Genomic DNA, 21,041 nt, shown 5'->3' with positions numbered 1-21,041 from the left:
TGCAAAACTCAGGAAAAGTTCTGTTTCTCCTCTGGGACATGCCAATAAGGCTGTTTCAGGAGTGCATTGGGTGCGTTGAAACAAGCCTGTTTCTAGTTCTGAGAATTAGCTCTGCAATACTGTAGGAACAGTCGGATTAGCATGAATTGGAAGAGGAATGGAATACTCCAGGCGCTTGGAATGTTCAGTTTTGCACATTTCTAACACTGCTCTTCTGACTGTTCATAACTTATTGATGAGAAACTTACACAACTATCCTGAATAACTGAATTAATATTCTTAATATACTGAAACCTCTCTAGCTATGGTTTTTGCTTCTCCAACACCACTATTTATAAGTCTCTCTCTCTTTCACTCTCTCTCTTTTTTCTTTTTTCTCATTCATTCATTCATGCCACCCATCTCATATACATGACTCTGGGTGGCTAACAATTTTTTTAAAAAAGGAACGAAGTAAAACACAACCAGCGATTAAAAACATAAATATCATAAAACAGCATACAATAGCAATAGTCTTCCTCAAACTATGGCATTGTTTCTGCCTTACTAACATCTATTCCTAGAAATGCCTCCCAAAATATATTTGCATAATGTCACCTTTCTTGTTTGTTTCAAATCTATTTGTCGAAGTCTTATTTCCCTTAAAAGCTTTGACACAGCTGCTTGGTTCCCATGCTCCATTTCAAGAAATAAACTTGTAACTAACTCCAGGTAAGTAACAGAGAAAATAACAGCATGTTCTATTTCCCTTTTTTCTGGCAAATTTTAAATTATATGTTTCTTTAGGGGTGGGGGTGGTATCCTCTTGTACTGTTTAAATCACTACACACATTCTGAAAGGACTACAAAAGAATAATAAAGATAATATCACCTTTGTCAATCTTTCATATAGATATTCCATTAAAAACATGTTTGAAAATTAAGCCTCAAAGCAATCAAAGCCACAATGATGTCTTTTGGTTTTTTTGTAATGCTATAATATAACATAGATCATTTACTTACCAAACTGAAGTTTTTTCATTACAGCCACATATTTTTCTTCAAGAGATCTTAAAACAGACAATGGCTTGGGTTTCATTGCAGCTTTTTTAGAGCATTCAGCCAATTTTCTCTCTATTATAATAGTTATAATAAAATATGTTATATTTAATAAATCAGTGTTAAATTTATCCATAATATTTCCTTTAATGCACAGCAACAAAGCAACATATTTAATATCAATTCAGAAGTAGATTTTGCATAATCTAAAAGCAGCCCTATCCTAAATGTGGAGACGCTACACTGATGGCCCTAAAGTCAAACACAATAGCATTTCTTTGGATCCAACTCTGTATTTGGTCCTACTCTCTCTCTGATTAGGGGAATTTCTAAGAAGAAGTGAAACACTATGAACAAACACTTCAATAGTTTTGCATTAGTAGCATAATCTTCTTTGATAAATATCCTGGAGTCTCTAGCAAAATAGTCCAGATGGAAGAACTACATGTATGCAAAAGAACTTAGGGGAATGTTTCATTTTCCTATGTGTGAATGAGGAAAAATGAAGAAGTTCTCGCCCAGCTAGTATTTACGCATTAGTTATGTCAGTTATATTTTATCTATTTTTAACATTTTAAAACAACGATTGCATATTATTTTTTATTTAGTCCATAGTTTGTTTTAAAGTTTTCTGTTTAATCATTCTTACCTCGGTCTTGTTGAGAATCTTGTATACTATTTTAGTATACTACTAAAAGATGATATGCAAAAATGGGTGCTGATTTACCTTGATTAGCTTGACGCAAACTTGTTGTTGCAGCATAAACTATTTCAGCAGTCCTTTGGATATCTGGCACCAAAAGTGTTAGCCCCTCTGGTTCTTGATCTGAAGTATCTGACTTTACTCCAGTTTTTGACTTGTCTTTTTTTGACCTAAAAAACAGGGCAAAATTGGACAAATTGGACAAGACTTAAAAAAACACTTCGATTAAACGTAGAAGTGAAAATATTCAGGAAACATGCCTTAAATATAATGCCTTGAAAGACCAATAAAGTATGTGCCTTTAAAATGCTGAAACCATACAATAAAAATAAATATTAATGTGTAGAATTTGAATCACATTCTTCTTGAAACTAATAAACAGGACATCTCTGACAAAACAACACTGAAGCAATAAAGCAGCTACATCTTTTGCAAGGCTTGTGAGGCTACTTCAAAACTGTCCCTAGTTCTCCATATGTGCACGCACTTTTCTGCCGGAACTACTACTAGTGAAACAAAATGGTTGTTTATGCACGTACATGCAGGGACAGCTGGTAACAGATTTCAAAGCAGCCACATAAGCATCCAAAGAATAAAGCTGTTAAAAAACTTCAAGGATAGGTGCTAAAGTTTTTGCAAAGCACCTCTTTCTAACGTTTTGCATAGCCCCGATACATGCAAGTTTCATATGTATATATCCAAATTTTCTTTCCTTTTTTTTCTCCATCAAGACGCTGATAAATTAAACCTTCTTTAAATCCTATCAAGCTAATTGTATAAAAACTATTTCAGAAACTAGAATAATTAGTATGCTTAAGAAGCTAAAACATGTACATTGAATATTAGTGCAAATATCGACATTTAAATTTTATTATAATTGAGTTCCTCATGTCTGATTAATTTGATTACTTTTCTTCATGTTCAGCTCAACTGCCATCCAACTGTTAATAAAGCTAATGGGCTTTGTGACTGTTCATCTTGTTTTTCCTACTTTTATTTATCAGATTTGAATCTCACCATGTGACTCTTTTTTCTGATCTCTTGTCTAAGAGTATCATTCATTCATCACATTTAGTAAGTATAGGAACCACCTTTTGCCTTTCACCTATTACAGATCATCTTTTCTGTCCAACATAGTCCAAGTACACTAGGTTTTATTTGTCCTAGAATCAACTATGTTGTTTTTTTTAAAATCTAGATGGAGGAATATCTTTTTACTCCAATATCTTCATGTTTTTAAACAAATTGGAAATTATGTGTGGCTTGATAAATATTGTAATACAACCTGAAGCACCAACTATGAAGACAATACTTAATATTCAGTGTGATCCCAGAACATGTGATCCCAGATCAGAACAAGATGCATTTTTTAAGGAGTTGCAGACAGTTGTTATGGTCATGTCTCTATGAAGTGCTGCACAGCCCTATTATTCAATAAATTACATTTGGTTTCATAACTTTTGTCTCTGCTTCTATCAATATACTTGCTTTGGAAATCAGATCAACTCTGAATTTCAGAGTGATTGTCTTAATTTCTATCAATTGTCATTTTAATATTTTAAATATTTAATATTTTAATATTTATATCCAAAAATTCTAGCAGCAGCTGATTACAAAAAGGCATTTGCTAGAGTTGTCTTCAAAAATATTTGTTTCCTGAAGCTGTTTCCTTTTTTGGTGTTTGTCATGTGCTAACATTGGATAAATTTACTAGGTGCAGAACTCTACCCATTACCCCATGTTTGGCAGGATTATACCTTGCTTGATACATAACAAATTACCATGACTGTAACACTTAGGGGAGATTCATGTTTTGGAACATCGCAAAAATTCTTGTCATTTTTGCCTAATGTTCCCTTCTAGTTGACTGCACTGATCTCTTGTATTCTTGGTACTCTCCATTTCTCAGGTGAAGAGCTCTTTTAAAACTGGAAAGGTTTTTTATGACAGATTCCTATTTTAACTGGAAGTGATGTCTGGAAGGAGCAAAGCCTCAACTGTTTGGGGTTTACTACAATGTAGGGCATTTTCTTTCCAGACATCCATTCTAATGGGAAATGGGAGCTTGTAGCAGAAGTCACTCAGTCATTAACACCGAATTCGATGGTCTCTGATATAAAGGTTGTTCTCATTTTACCATTTTCTACTCTAAATCATGGAAATAAATGCAGGTTCCCTTGTGTTTGTTCTAGAAGTGGTCATATTATGCTATTTCTTAAAATCAATTAATCAATCAGTCAATGTCAGGAAATACCTCAATCGATTAGTATAAGTATCCACGCATGTCTTCATTTTAGCTAAGAGGGTTCCAACTGACGCTTGGGATTCTAATTGTTCTTCTTCTTCTTCTCCATTTTCTCCAGAAAGGGGAAGCAACAACGGCACCATTGATGTGCATGAAGCAATAGCACGGAGAAGTTCCAAGAGAGCTCTGTAGAGGGGGACATGCCTCGCCATATCCAAAACTAGTGAAGGAAAAAAAGCAATATGGTAAAATTCCAGCTTAGATTTAAGTTAGATTCTATTTAGCTGACACAATTATCTTATTTATAATTTTTTTTTTAATGGAAATGTAAACAAACATATCATACTGTCACAAAAAAGAAGCAAAACCAGAATATATTTGGTTGTTTTGAACAACTGTAATTGCAAAATCAGAACATTATTTGCATGCCCTACTATTTAAAACAAAATTAACAGTATAAAAAGAGACAAATTAAAATATAAAAAATAAATTCAAGAGCAATAAAAAAGGACTTTTTTATACAGCAGAGTTAAGTTTGCTGTCATCAGATACGTAACAACCATCAATTTTAACAGATTTAAAAGGGGATTGGCCAAATTCGTGGACGATCGGCTATAATGGCTATTAGTCTTGATACTTGCTCACTTTCATGGAACTAGGAAGTATATGGCACTAGTATTTATTATGATTTTATAAATGAACTATGACACTCATTCATGGAATGAATATGATCTCAAAATATATCTTAATGTGTATGTTTCACAGCTCTCTCCTCAGGTTATACTATTTTGAGAACAGTGATTTTATTTCAAATATTGAATGCTGAAACACTTCTGACCTTCTTAGTACAGTGGTACCTCTACTTACGAACTTAATCCGTTCCGTGACTCTGATCGCAAGTCGAGTTGGTTGCAAGTCGAAGTAAATTTTCCCATAAGGTTCAATGTAATTACCGTTAATCTGTTCCGGCATCCGCGGACCACGCGTCAGGGGCGGAAAAACGGCCGCTGACCACGCAGCAGGGCGGAAAAATGGCCGCAGACCACGTGTCAGGGGTGGAAAAATGGCCGCGGACCACGTGGAATGGGCAGAAAAACAGCCGTGGACCACGTGGAATGGGCGGAAAATGGCCACGGATCCGGTTCGTAAGTTGATGCGAGTTCGTAAGTAGAGGTAAATTTTTGGGGCCGGAGCTGATTGTATCTTGAAAAATTTGTAAGTAGGGGCGTTCGTAAGTAGAGGTACTACTGTATTTAGAGAGTAAAGCTTATCAACTAACATTTTAAAAAAAAGCTAAGTCTAAATATACAGTTTATCTTTTACTATTTCACTAGATACACTTCATCTTTGGAGTTTTTTCACTTTCTGTTTCACTTTACTATATCCAACTCACTTGTTATAAATTATTCTTAGATATATCTGCACTGGTGTTCCTGAAAGTTCAGGAATTCTTCCATTATATTTCAGGTTCAAGCTGAAACAGCTGTGAAATAAGGCAACTGGTTTCCAATCATATTTTTTCCATTGGCAAAGCCTCTTGGTTGGTCGTATTAATGCAAATCTGCTATGGCAGAAACTACAAGCCATATTTTGTGCCACTTACCAGGTTTGAACTTTAATACTTATAGAGAACTTTACACTAATCTTTAAAAAAATAGTGTGTATTAAGTTATTAGTGTAACCTTGTTATTTATGCCCTGTTGTGTATCCATGGTAAAGACAATTCACATATTTATAAGTCAAGTTTTTCTTAGTTCTTAAAAACATATATTATTAAAATGTAATAAAAAAGCAATGGATTACTTAAACTGGGGAATTTATGATGCAATACTATTATACAGGTAGTCCTCGGGTTCTGACCACTCGTTCAGTGATCATTCAAAATTATGACAGCACTGAACGAGGGGGATCTGTCCTTGGAATTCTGGCCATTGCAGCATCCTTGTGGTCAGTTGATTGCAATCTGGGGGCTTGGGTGCCTGGCTTGCGATTATGACAGCACAGCAAGCTGTGGTCACGTGATTGTGATTTTCAATGTTCCCTGCTGGCTTTCTACAAGCAAAGTCAATGGGGAAGCTGGCAGGAAGTTCGAAGTTTCTCCCACCGCTTTTTCACCCTCCTGCACTCTGTAGCGCCTGCCTGCGGCACCCCCCATGGCACCTGCCTGAGGTCTGTAGTGCCTGCCTGTGGAACACCCATCCCTTGTGGCACCCTCCCACACTCTGCAGCACCTGCCCACGGCACCCCCCACCCCCATCCCCTTGCGGCACTTGCACATTCACCAGCTAGCCTGCTTGGAAGGAGTGCCTTTTCCCACTTAACAACCAGCACGGTCCTGTGGTTACAATGGCAACCGGGACTGCCATCACTAAGCAATGGAGTCATGTGATGTTGCACTTTACAACTGCATCACTTAGCAACAGAAATTCCAATCCAAACTGCCGTCATAACCTGAGGACTACCTGTATCCTCAATTTATAACCCATGCTGCTACATTCTGGGCAAGTTGCATCCATCTTCAGGGGCTGCCTCAAGGAGAATGCAGTGTAGTAGTCCAAGCTTGAGAGAAACAGCACATGCATCACTGACATACCAGTGTCTGTCTTTCAAGAATGGGAGCACATTTTTAGTTAGCCAAAGCAGATAAAAGCCTCGCCTCTGGTGTCTATCTAGCATCAGTGCCAGATCAGAACGCAGAGGACACAGAACGCAGAACGCAGAGGAGAGGGGGACAAAACAAGGTTGTCCGTGTGTGTGCGTGTGCATGCGCGTGTGTGCACATGCCCTTTCTGCAGGATTCTGAGAAAATCACTACTACCCTTTAGGCCAGTCTGAAAGAACTGGGAAGGGTGATCCAGAGAATGCTATCACTTCATTGAATATCTGAAACTGTATCTTCTAGGTCCAACCCCAGCATTCCAATAATTACACTCAATTGCCTTACTGAGAGAAATTTATAAAGCAAATGCAGACAGAGTGGCTATTAATATAATTTTCTACAAATATAGTTCTAGAAAGAATTAAAACTAAGTAAACTTTCTCCATTTTCTATATCCAACAACTATAGAGCATCTCTATTATCATTAGCAAATCTGTAATTACATTTTCTTGTACTTAACCTTGAAATTCTAAGGCAACACATTGCAGTGACTATAGCTGAGAACTTGCAATAAGCTTTCTTATGTCCTTTGGAAATGGATATGGCTCTCTATAAACTTTTTCACTGTATTTACATGTGATTTATTATTCTTTTAAAATTACATGAGGATTTTCATTTCTAAGACACTATTCCTGTTTGAAAGATTATTGTTAAATAGTAGCTCTCAAAGACAGACATAGTATCCCTAGCTATCCCTTTCTAATCTATCGCCCTCTTCACAGTTCTGTCTATTGCACTACTAAAGGAAAACTATGCTGGACTGAACACCCTCAAACTCAGTGTTTCTAATGTCAAACCTGCTGTAGTCCAAATTTCACAATCAATCTACTTTTTAAAGGCTACTTAATTAGTAATGATTTATAGTACAGACATCTTGTTGAGTGATTTATCTATCTATCCATCTAGTACTCATTTAGCGATCACAATTGGGACTGGCAACTCAGTCGTTAAGTGAAGCAGTCGCTAAGTGAAACCATGACTGTGCTTATTATCTTATTTCAGCTTTCCCTTGCTTTGCAGACCTGCCTGTGAAGGTTGTAAATGCGAGGATTTGTCATAAAGTTACTTTTTCATCACTTCCATAACTGCGAACGGTCACTAAACAAGACAGTCACTAAATGAGGACTACCTGTATACACACACACACACACACACACATGCATATTTCAACTGAAATGCATAATTTAGATATGCTCTATGAGCACAACTGTGCATTAAATGCAGTTTTAAAGTCCACTGAGATACAAGTTAAATATACTAAAAGCTTTCATTAACATAAAATAAAAATAACTTTAAAATGCACTCACATTTATAGACAAACAAAGTTATAAAGTATTTGGAAATGTCTAAGTAGCACTTGTTTTAAGCAAGATTACCAGCAAAGAAAGCTACAATTATTGTGGCTGAGCAGAGTGGGCACTAAATAAAAATACTAGTGTTATTTGTATGTTTCACACAGGCCTTAAGATCCACTAAAAGGAACATTTTCATTATTACACTAAGTATCCTGGTGATTACATCAGCCTGTCCCATTAGATCTGGCAGAGAAGGCACGCTGTGGGTACCATCAGCTAGAGATGTACATTTGGGGGGTCTCAGGCGATGGGCCTTCTCTGCCATGATGCCCACCGTATGGAACATTCTTCCCCCTGAAATTAGATTAGCGCCATCCCTTTTGACGTTTCAGAAGTCCCTCAAGACCTGGTTATGTCACCAGACTTGGGGCTCCCAGGGAACCAGAGACATGCTTAGATGGCTCCATTGTTGAGGTGGGTATTCTTATTCTGTCTTTGCACAGAGTTTGTATATATTTTGTTTTTATATTATTTATCTTTTAATATTGATTCTTATATTTTATACTGATTGTTTTATGTATGTGCTGTTTTCTTGGATTGTTGTATGCTGTCCAGAGTTGCTTTTTGTGAGATGGGCGGCCATACAAATTTGATAAATAAATATGAAAAGGATTAATGACAATTTGATAATGACAATCACTATTTTGGCTTGGTATCTTCATCCCTGAGTCTTGGTGGTCAGATTGCTGGGGTTTCTGGTCTTGAGTGGCTGATGGTAAATCCCAAGTCTGTATGTGGTAAGGTTTTGTTAGTTCATGATCTAATGGTGCATGAACATGGAGCCTGGGCATGTGTTATGGAAAACTGGGTGAGGGTGGGTATATTGTGGCAAATACAAATTTGATAAATATAAGAATGCCCTCTAAAACCATTTAATTTTGCTAAAATTACCATCTATTTCTAGTAGCAATGACAATCATGTGTCTACATTATAGTAACCAAATTACTGAGTCTGTATATAATAGAGAAAAAATTGGGGTGGGGTAAGGCAGAGAAAAACAGTTTAAGATTTTGTACTGAGATATTCTCAACTGTGAGCTCTATCTGAAAATGTCACTAAGTATGGGTGGGAGTCCCAAAGACCCAGACTCAATGTGGTTCAAAAAGAAACACAGGGGAAGAACTACAGTGTAGTGTTTTGCTACATATTATAAAAGTTTGCATAGTAAACTGTTTTCTTAATGCTATATAGAATTGAAATCTGTACGAAATACCCAGATTTATATAAAAACACAATGCTTATAATAATAACAAATTGGTTCTGTGGTGTTCTCCAAATTCTTAACATTTTACTGGAGGAAGACAGAAGAGGTTAGAATGCAGTGTCAACTAATACAAAACAATAACAGTTCTGAACAGTCTTATTACCAGGGAAAATCACATTAGATTTAGCAGTTCATGCAAACATTATTTTCCCTCATATAAAATTCTGACAATCTGGGATGCCACCCTAGTTTAACATATTCAACTCCAATCTTAAAACAACCCCATCCATGGTATTTTTATCACAAAAGTGATCGGCACACTTCATTCAACATTATTAAAGATAACAAAAAAATTGGCTTAAGCTACAGATTACCTAACTTCATTAATCAAAATATTTATTTCCTCATCCACTGCAGAATTCCCAATATACTTAATATTTGATATTTATGTTAATGTTGGCCAAAGTATATTGAGAAATGTGTCTTGAAAAAGAAATTCTGCCTTAAACTATACATTAATTGGAAGCATTCGTATTCCTAAACTCCCCTTTACTGTTCTAAGATACTCCTAACTAAGAATAACCAAGCCTAATGAACCATTAAATAGATAATATTGAGCAGCTCTAAATTCTTTTCCAAACCATTTAACATTCCAAGTATAGCTTAACCGGATACCGATGACATAAAAAAAATCTTTTTAATATTACTGAAATGTGCTGTCAAAGAATACCATGAATAGAGCATATGCAACCATAACGGAAAAGAGAAACACTGGATTATTATGCAGTATTTCCTATATGCCTACAAACAAGCTAAGCAAAAGAACTGGAACATAGACAAAGGATGTACAATAATTTTATAAACATCTTCTACCAGCTTATTCAAAGGATTTAAATGTTTTTCTCTTTGTTCCATTTTCATTCATAACTCAAACTCTGAATGCTACATTAACCATTGCAGTAAATACAGAGATGAAGGTAAAAATGGTACCCGCGTAACTCATTTCACATGTAACATGTGGTACTACTTATTGGTATTCTTAGATTAGGATATTCTCCTGGCAACCATATATTTGTTATCATATCTGGTTTCAAACGAACATGTTTTCTATGTTAGGAGCTCTTCTTCCCATCTTTATTAGCTGGCTTCAGTCAGTTCTGTACCACCCACACCTTAAGGAAGTGTATAGGGTATAACATTTATTCAGATAGTCGTATTTATTGTATATCCTGCTTTTTCATCATTTAGGCTTTTAATGCTGCATTCTCTCATTGGAGACTGAATTGTTAAAACTATGCAGTTTTCTCCTTTATTTCAATGGTTTGACAGAATATAACACATTGCATTATTTGGACAGTAAGATTTTTTTAAAGTCATGCGATTTTAGCAAATAGCTATAATTTGACCAAAACAGAGCAGCATGTTAGATTAATCTTCAAACAATGAAAAATTACTAAAAATCTGAAAGCTTTTTTAAAAAATACAATGCAGACATTTTCATCAATACCACTGCAGTAATATTAGCATGCTAACTTCACTCAAGAACCTTTAAAAGTGAGTAACAGAATGGGAATAAATTTCCTGGTGATTCTCTATTATTCAACTGGCATGATTCATCAATCAAAGAGCATCATAATTCATACTTAATAGGAAAGTTCAAATTCAATGTTCAATCTCAGTATCAAAGCTATACCTAAACATGTACCAATCTCTCTCTTTCTCCAAAAAGTTCTACCTGCAGCATTTATATGTAACTATTTCAGTAATTATTGAAAACACCACCCAAAGATTATGAAAGACTACTACTAACAAGGCTGATCTCTGAGAGTGTCTTAGATAACAGGATGTGCAGGAATCTCGTTAACTATCCAAACATTTAAAATAGAGACTGGAATAGTTCAGCTATTCAATTAAAATATCTTGAATCAGTTTTGTTGCTACAGAAATAGTCAATTTAGACCTTCAAAGCATACAATTATTGCCAAAGATCAAACTTTTGTTCTCATTGCTAAGTAATTCAAAATTATAACCCTCCCTCTGCTTTCTTAGTGCATCTTCCTAAACATATGGTGTTAACAAACTCACTAAAGGATATGGTCTGAGTTACAAATATTTCATGTATTACTATGAGGGCTTAAGCTAATAAGACAGGAAGCAAAGAGTCACAGACTAGACTTGACCATTATGTAAATATGGCACTGATACCCTCCATATTTCAGGTTGGGAAAAAGAGACCTAGGACTGAAACCCCAGAACGGAAATACACACCCAGAGTTATACACTCACAGAGAAAGATGGATTACTATATTTCATAGTAGTTGATTTTCTGCATAGGTATTTCTTCTTCTAGTGTACAATAAAGCTTTTATATATTTATATACATTATATTGAAGGTTTTACTGTTGGATAGTTACTGATTGTGGTATGTATATGCATGTTTGTGTATCTAAAAAATGCTGAATCAAGCCAAGCCTGCAAGAATTTTGACAGCAAGTTCAGTTCCTGACTCCTACACTATGGGAGGACATCTCCAACCCCAGGTTTGAAACAATGGCTCTGATCTGTTTGCAACTCTGCTGATGTCGGATCAGGTTGCTAATGCTTTCATTTTATTCTTTATTGAAATTTAATAAAGCTCTTATTAAAAAAAAAGAAAGAAAGAAACAAGTGATGACCCTGACAAACCAGTTCAGCCAGACAATGAATCAGCTGGCAAGTGGGGCAGACACATAGAGATAAACTACATTTACACATCATTCAAAAGCGACAATAAAAAAGCTAAGAAGGAAACAAAAAGACCACAACAGATCCTCTCCAGCAACCAACACCCTGATAAGTGGGGATTAACACCAGGCAAACAATCAAGCAGAAAACAATACCCTAATCAAGGAACTACCAAGGAGAAAACCACACCTTGGCAGGGCAAGCTACTGTATTTAAACAGGGAGCAAACCCCACACCCACTAGCACTGATGATGCTACCTAGTCGGATAATTAAACATCTGCAAGCAAACAACCAGGCTTAGAGAGCATCAAGGATTCCACAGTTCAACTACATACATTCTTTTCTACTGGAATTGGGGCAGAATTTAGCAAAACAGGCAACTCCAATGCCTCTTCCTAGCCCAGGATCCAGTAGCTTTCTTATACTAAGCACATGTCACCTTGCCTGACAAATATGATAAGTATCCTGGCAATTTACTACCTTTACTCACTCAGTGGGAATTATATTTTTCACTTAAACCAGAGGACTTTCCCACTGATTGAGCTCATGTAGCATTAATAATTGGTCAAATGACTGAGGAAACTGCAAAATGAGCAACCCTCTTTTGATACAAAACAGTTTGGATTTGGACAACTACGCTAAAGAAGGACTATTAGATGAACTATCAGTTACCTATTTAAGCAGGGATCCCAGACATATTGTCTACATTAAGCCAACTCTGCATTGATGGAAAACTCAAGGAATTGCAGAAGAATAAGACATCACTACTTAGAAGTTGAACCCATATAGCTAAACACTAACAAAACTCCACTTTTTGTCCAAGGAAAATGTGCTGACAAACAGGTGAAAAGGAACAATGCCTTCCAGTTTCCCACATCCAGAGAGCAAGAGAGGGAGATGCTGGCTGTTTCAGGTTCAAAGGAGACGAAAAAAGAAAGCAAGGTGATAGTGTAAGGGCTAAAGTTGATAAGGTGAAAAGCAACTGTTGCAGATCAGATTGCTATGTAAACATATTTTTTCTTCTTCATGTTTTGTCTTGTTCTATTTCATAAAATAAATAAAGGATCCCCCACCACCACCACTGTAAACAGTGTAAAAATTGAGCTCCATATTGTAGTCTGGGAAAGAGCAACAAAAATTCCATTACCACCAAAGGGATGGAGAAAGGATTATATCTGAGTTCATACACATTGAAGCACTCATACATATGGCTGGATTTTGCCTTCTGTAATAGCTGATCTTCTGCATAGATATTTCTTTTTCAATTTTGCAATAAAGCTTTTCTCTAATCATGCTGGGTCCTTGAAGATACTGCTGTTAGCTAGTTACTGAGTACAGTGGAGGGGTATGTGTGTAAATATCTGAAGAGTCATGAATCAAGCTATGCCTGCATGAAGTCTGACATCTAATGCCTTTTGCTTTTTCTATTTAAACAATAACTAGAGGCAATTCTCCTACAAAATGTCTAATTAACACTCAATATTCAATTGCTTTGCAAAGAATTGATTGCCTGGGGAACTCTCTACAAGATAAGGAAACACTGTTTTTTTAACAAAAGGAAAAAAGAAATAATTTCAAGCATTTTGGTCAAAATGACAAAATACAGGTTGTGAGATCACAATGCAAGCTCTGTCCCAATGTACTCGGGTGCGATGTGTCCAATGTCATTTCCCCCCCCCCCCACTTCCAGGGACACCCATAATTTCAGATGTTTTTGTTTTTCACAGATAGCTTGTGATATTAATAGTACTATACCATAATATCAAAACACTGAGTAAGCATTTGGTAAAATGGATGTATTTTCACAATTACAGGAATGAAGGAAAGGTTACTATCACTTTACAAGTTTACAATAAACTTGTAAAATAATACATTAAATATAACTAGTTTTTCAGTTTAGAAACAACTCATAAAACATAATTAAAATGATCCTGATTTGGAGGCTCTGAATTGTACAAATGTAAATCCTACAGAATGATGCTCTTTTTTGATCACTCTACAATAGAAGACATATGGCAGGAATTGTCATTCTTGAATATCAACCATTTTTACTACATGCTCACACTGGAAGCCAACATTTTACCTGCCTTTTAGTCATTAAATCCATCACACTCTATTGACTCCAGCTACCAAGGACTAGGTTTACACATCAAGCTTAGCTATGGTTTACTGAATAAATCATAATTGGCTGGGTTTAAACAGCATACTACATCAAAACCAAATAAACCATTGTATGCCTTAATGTGATGTGTGAATCATATCTATATTTACCTAAATCACTTCCAATTCACATCTTTTGATTCTTGCAGTTGATATGCATTATGTCTGAATGATTCTCTTAATCTTTGCAGAATCTCCCCAAAAAAGGGATAAATTATATTCAAAAGCTTTTTAATATACAACCTGCTTTTAAATCTCCACAACATTCAAGTAGGTGAAAACAATCTGAAAACAGAATTTTAGCCATTGTCGTCGTACAGTCGTGTCCGACTCTTTATGACCCCATGAACCATATTGCGCCAGGCCTTCCTGTCCTTCACTGCCTCCCTGAGTTTGCTCAGTTTCATGCTCAAATTTTAGCCATACAGATAAAAAAAAGATTAAACAAGCCACTTCTACATCATTTTAATTATATAATGGGAAAAATGATTTAACTTCACTCTTTGGGGAAGAAAGTCAACTAGCTTAAGACAAAATCAGGATGTCTGAGACATTAGTTGCTCTTCTTAATAATTCAATGTAGATTCCAATAAAAATGTAAATATATTTGTTCATATTTGGCACATACTTTTTTTTCATTCTATTCTGCATAATTATTTCTGCTTCTGGCATTTCATAGGAAACAAAATAGAAAGTACCCCTCAACTACTAATACTCATTCAGCAACTACCTCGTTTCTGAGATTTGATCAAATACCACCCACACTTTGACACAATGGTAATAACTGGAAAATTCACTACAAAAATGAGCAAAAAGGAAAAAAAATGTAACCAAAATTCTTAGGAAAAGGAATTTTGTCAAGTACGGTGCTCTTATGGAATTGTATTTACATTCATAGCTCTGTCTATAATAATTTCTATACTGATTCCTTTTTACTGCCGCTGTTTATTTAATACTGCTCTTCAAAATTATCTAAATCACTCTTTCTGGAAAATGGCCAACTATTCCAAATCTTCTTCAGATGAAGTATGATGTGTGGCTGCTGAGATTTAAAGTGAGAAACAAAAGTGTAAGAATAATTATGCTTTATTTATACTGTCAGACTCCTAGTGTTTTCAAGGGGATTTTAGTAAAATAGTTGAATTTTTTTAAAAAAACCTAATGCATAAGACTTTAATAAGACATATGGAGCCATACTGCAGCCTAAAGTTTGCAACTATATTATGTTAGGATAGTTCTTTAATTAATACAACTTATTTAAAACCAAATTCCATTCTCTCTTTTCTTTGAACTAGATCTCCACAAATTTTGGAATACTGTTACCAATATAATGCTGAATTTCAATAGGTTATTTTACCTTTACCTAGTGAGTAAAACAAAGTTTTTAACTCTTTAAAGAAAACATTTGGATTAAAATATCATTTAAATGTTTGTGAATTATTTTTTTTCATATTTCTATTATAAATGTAAAACATATTAACTTTCCTATGTTAAATCACACTGTAGAAAGAAAAGCTGGTGAACTGCGTAAAAACCCAATCAATTTAGGAGCAATAACATGTGAAATTTCTTCAGAGAATGCTTTACATGCTCTAATTAAAATATCTCAAAATCAATGCAAGGTAATATGCTTTTCATACTATAAATTACCCTCTAACAACATGAAAACTTCTTGCTCGGTTGTGTATGTTCCATAAAACATAAAACCATGTTAATTATTTGTAGGTTTACTGCTCTTGAAAATGTAAGGATTCATGTGGTGCAATATGGAAAAGAAAGAAATAATTCTATATTTGATATAAGTAACACAGTGGAACATTGAGTTGCCCCTAGGTTATATCTGTAATACAGAAATGTTATGACCATAGCCAGCACTAATTTGGCTTCTTATACTATAGCATCATGAACCTCACGTAGTCCATATGAGATACTACAAGCTGCTGTTGATATTAACATTTCCTGCATATATAAAAATTATGCAGTGTTTCAAAATGCAAAATATTCAAACAAGAATAGGTAAATTCTAGTCATGGAAAGAATGGGGAGAGAAATAGGAAACAGTCATCTAGGAGCAGGAAGAATAATGGACTGAAAACAAAAGCATTCAGGTCTAGATACTCATGTTTCATATTAGTACTCAGAGTTGTATTTGCTAATGAATATCTACTTCTATTACAGCATATAACTTTGACTGGGTTATTATATGATAATAACATTTTCAAATGAATAGTGAAGTATTATTTCTAAAAGAACACTCCACATATATACCAGTTGTTCATATTGCGCATCTGACTATATTCCATGTATTTTTCAAAACGCTGCTGGTTGTTTAGATCTTGCCAGACAAGAATCAGTGATAGAGATCAACATGTGGAATCAGTAGCAGAACGTAATCTAAAAATATACAATCTTTGTTGGAAATAAGAGAATTTTTGAAATAATTTAAAGCCATGTGAACAATACATGTATTTGTCAAAACCATTTGCCCAGATGTCTTCAGACTGGAAAAATTTTGTGCTAAGCAAAATCACAGTAAGAATCACAGAAATTTGTCAAGCAAGTAACTTTTCTTCAAAAAAGCCCTACAATTAATATATAATAATGTCAAAATTATTTTAAAATTATTTCTACACTGATATAGACCAAATCAGGTTTTGTGCTGTAACATGCTCTGTTTTTATGCTAAATACATCTCTGAGGTTTCTAACGTGCTTAAAGAAAGACCTTAAAAACACTACGATTTACCTGAAAGAAATTTATTGAAAAGAAATTTCAATAAACTATGGATAAAGGAAACAAACATGCAAGCAAAAACTGTTCTCATCCAATGCTATTCTCTACCAATTTGTTAATGAATAATGAAATACCTATCAGTTAAGAAAATATTCATTCTGTTTTTATCTGAAAAGGTATTACACACAACTTAATACACTAAACTGCATTAACACAGATCTGTAATTCATGTTAAGGTATCAGATAATTACTCCTTATGACAAAAGATTGGGAACATTTCTTTCGTACATGGTGTTATTCTGAAAACGTTCACACTGACCTGCATTCTTCAAATAGAGAACAGGAGGGGAATGAATAGATTTTAAAAAGGCAATTCCATTTTGAATCAACAGCCTATCGAAAGCAGAATGAAAAAGGATTCAAAGCAAAAGGACCAGAAACCCTGTTGCAGCTCAAATGCCTTAAGGTCGTTATTTGTAGCACAGTACTTTGTCAACTTGGCTTCATTCTACACAGCACACTTTCACAATTGTTACTGGATTAAAATGTGCCTAGCCTGACAATGAAACAGCAGAGCCATCGTGCATTGTTATGCAACTCATGGTCTGCAAGGGGGACTTGTAGCTGTTCTTTATTCAGCAAGTGCCAACTGCATGTTTAATCAATGTCACCACTCACTACAGTATGCAACTGAAGCCACTGACATTCCACTCCTCAGATCTGACTGGCTGCTAAGTTATGCAATGCTCTGAAGAATGCCTTGGGATTATTTGTCAGATGCTCTGCATGCAGGTGTGTAACACTCCTATCCCTGTCGCAAACAACAAACTTTGTTCCTTCTGGACAAAAATATAAACAGGGTAATATAACTGCATCTACTACATTTGGATTTACAACTCAGCAACACGAAGGAAACATCTTCAGAGAATTAACAAGATCGAGAGCACGTTAAAAAAACATGCATCTGGAATGTCTTGGGTTAACAGCTACATATATGTGACAAAGAGTGGGAGATTAAATTTTAACTGGAAGCCTCAGCTTTGTATCCACTGTTGATACAAAATGTGCCTCATCTGATCGAAGATTCAAAAAACGTAAAAGGGAACAAACATACAACCTGGATACGAAGAGCAGGGTTTTCTTTCCAAACACAACATTGTTTCAATGGATAACCAACATAAGGCCTGCATTTCTTGGAAGATATTATAACATTATTGCATCTGCAGCCTAATTTATCAAGAAATTGTTCATGCATGCATACAATTTCTGCTCTGACTGAAAAGAACAGCCCTCCATGAAGATAAGGCTGTTTTTCCACTGCAGTGAGGAGTAAGCAGCATGTCTGATGAGATTTTATTCCTGATGCAATGTAGGGTAAGAGAGGCTTTTACAAATATTTAAACATAAATTAGTTTATTAATTTTGATTGCTGCCATCACTCTAACTTTAAATGTAATTAAAATATTCAAAAACATGTAATTTCAGTAGGCATTCAGTATGTGCCTTTCTGAATACTGTGTGTAAACTGTCTGGCATTCAATTCAGATTAGACTGACTATTTTTTTTTTCAACAGTAATATTTAAATACAACAAATTACAAATCCCAGCATAAATACATCTCCTTCATATTTGACACCAAAACAAAGATTATAAGCTGAACTATGCAGTAAAAGCCATATTAAATCTACATTAACCACCACAAAAGAAAAAGGAAACAAGACAATAGCTGGTACCTAGCATAAATTGTATATATAGCACTTCTTCAAAACCTTCCTAACACCACCGTGCTCTCTGTTGCCAGACTTTATGGTAACATCTATACAATTTACTCTTTTTTTTCTTTCAAGACTACATGCATTTTCTTATTTTCATTTATTATATAAATGCACAACAAATTTATAGATATAAAATCCACTAAAAGCAGCCTACTTTCTATATAAAAGGCTAACCTAATTTGTGCTATGTGATCAAACTTGCTTATTGACATATCAACATATACTAATTTAACTACTTGGATATTTCCTGTTTATCTGTTTTTCAGTAAGCCACAATTTATACTATGTTTACTATATAAAGTATTAGATGCAGGCTCTGGGGAAAAAAACTATTCAGTTCAGAAATTAAAATTAAACCATAATATTCCCCTTTTTTACTATGAAAAAAACAAAACAGAAGTACACATGCACCAGTACGTGGGTTATATACATGTTGGGTTTGTGTGTATATGTGTATGTATGAAGGGGAGGGGGATCTACAAAGTAAGTAATTTTTTTCCTTTTTTCTAGCCAGCAGTCCAAACACTGGTGAAGGTCTTTGCAGAAAAAATGAGGAACGCTGCCATCACAACACTAGAAGATGTAAAAAGGCAAGAAGAAAGTGAGGAAAAAGAGGAATCTGTTTTAGCTCTGCTGGGAATAATTGGAACAGTGCTTAATCTATTTGTAATAGTTTTTGTGTATATCTACACAACACTTTGATGGTTTTCTAGAAACTTGGAAAAGCACATAGTGCAAAGGCCAGCAATGGCGAATAGGTCAGTGAACTCTATCCAACAGGAAACAAAGCCTCAAAAGAAAACATACATTCCAGACAGAACTGCCCAGTTAAAGGCCCAGCACCAGTGACCATAAAATATATCTTTGAATCCAATTAAGCTTGTTACATGTAAATGAAAACAGATTAAGTATTCAACTTCTAACTGATGAGTGTCAATATTCAAACTCTAAAAATGCATATGGTGTTCTGCCAGTGAACATGGGAGACATTGTTAATATAAGCAGGTTACAAATAAAGATAATGGTGCCATGAAACCTACTTGTTTTATTTATCTGATCCCCATTATGCTTCTGGATTCAATTAGCTGACATCTGGGTTGGAATCCAGTGCACTTTCCTACCATCATTAAGTGCTAAAATTTATACAAATATATATGAAATGTAGAAAGAAGAACACTGTTACCATATTATGAGTAAATAAAATCTTCATTGATTACCTTCCATGATACTTTTACTTCTTGTACTGCTGACAATTCTGTCAGATACTGCAGTACAATGCTTGTAGGAATTAATTTATATCCATGCCTGTAAGCTACACTCTATACAATATATTGTAAAACAATATTTGTACTGCAAATTATTATCAAGGAAATTTTTTATTAAAACAAAGAGAACATCACAGTTTGAGAAAGACACAATATTTGGAATCTACTGTGAGAAATCAGACTTTAACAGAATTTTGGAAAGAAATACACTAGGTAATTGAAATTTTGAATTATATATGATTCAAAAACAGATGGTTCTAAAGTATTATGATATTATTTCTGTTCCAAACAATATATTCCCCATGGCCAATAGGCTGGAGTAAATATTTTATGCATTTACTTAAAATTCCACTTAATTGATCTAAATAAATTTTTTTACAGTTTTGAAGTGTCTCTTGGGCTGTAATACTTATGGGGGGGGGGAACCCACAATGAACCCAATGGGATTTATTTATAAATTTAAAAAAAGGATTGTGCTGTTAAATGTACATAAATCACACTGTTTTCATATTCCACATGCAAACTAAACCATTTAAAGAATTATGCTCCATGGCACTGCCTTTCCTACATTTGCCTATAGTTTTAAAAACATTTTAATTATAAGCAAAAGCATTAATATTTCATTGAATAATCTTTGAAAAATGTAATGTCTTTGAATACTAGATGTAGCAGTATAACAAGACAGCTGTCCTCTATTACTGTTTAATATTTTATGTAACTTTAATTTCTAAAACAGGAAATAGGACACTTAACGGATGAAAAACTAAGTCCAAAGAACAGGTAGGTTGAACCTAGCTCTTCTAAATTGAAACCCAATTTTTTTATCCAGCTGAAGCACTCATTTTTAATTTAAAACATGTACATTGCTAACAACTGAATTAATGCTTGGGAGACTGGCCAAGTGCTCAGACATATAAAAGGATATTAAGACGACAAAAGAGTTTTATTTCTCTGGAATGCAAGGGAGGCCTATATATGGCATTAGGAAACAAGCAAGGGGATATGGAATATGGATACGTATAGTAATTGGATATAAAGAACTGACAAATGATATTGCTAAAAGGACTGAAGGAAATGAAAAGAAAAAATAGAAAAGTATAAGGCTTGTTAGAAGTGAAAAATGAACACAAAATGCTTGTGCAAAATTGCATAGGAGAAAGTAGAGGAGAAAATATAGA

The 21,041-nt window shown here is 34.8% G+C and overlaps 2 protein-coding genes across 11 annotated transcripts in view; one reads left to right on the top strand and one right to left on the bottom strand.

The window, feature by feature from the left end:
• BIRC6 (baculoviral IAP repeat containing 6) overlaps window positions 1-21,041 on the bottom strand; it is a 174,231-nt gene that overhangs the window by 16,597 nt on the left and 136,593 nt on the right. For all 10 annotated transcript variants that reach the window (XM_088144753.1, XM_088144745.1, XM_088144772.1 and 7 more), the window contains 3 exons: window positions 3,996-4,206; window positions 1,766-1,911; window positions 1,003-1,113 (listed from right to left, as the gene is read on the bottom strand). In XM_088144753.1, the coding sequence (XP_088000879.1) occupies window positions 1,003-1,113; window positions 1,766-1,911; window positions 3,996-4,206 (468 nt within the window). The remainder of the gene's footprint in view (window positions 1-1,002; window positions 1,114-1,765; window positions 1,912-3,995; window positions 4,207-21,041) is intronic.
• LOC148217134 (protein TUNAR-like) lies at window positions 18,030-19,399 on the top strand. Its single transcript, XM_088151231.1, has 2 exons — window positions 18,030-18,197; window positions 19,109-19,399. The coding sequence occupies exons 1-2, from the start codon at window positions 18,162-18,164 to the stop codon at window positions 19,298-19,300; spliced, it is 228 nt and encodes a 75-aa protein (XP_088007357.1). The 5' UTR covers window positions 18,030-18,161; the 3' UTR covers window positions 19,301-19,399.

This window comes from Python bivittatus, unplaced genomic scaffold (genome assembly GCF_059951505.1).
Source record: "Python bivittatus isolate LINGU-HERP-01145 unplaced genomic scaffold, Pbiv_v1 ctg000020_np1212, whole genome shotgun sequence".
Taxonomy (NCBI): domain Eukaryota; kingdom Metazoa; phylum Chordata; class Lepidosauria; order Squamata; family Pythonidae; genus Python; species Python bivittatus.
Note: the sequence above shows the minus strand (reverse complement) of the source record. Positions and strands in the feature narration are given on the sequence as shown.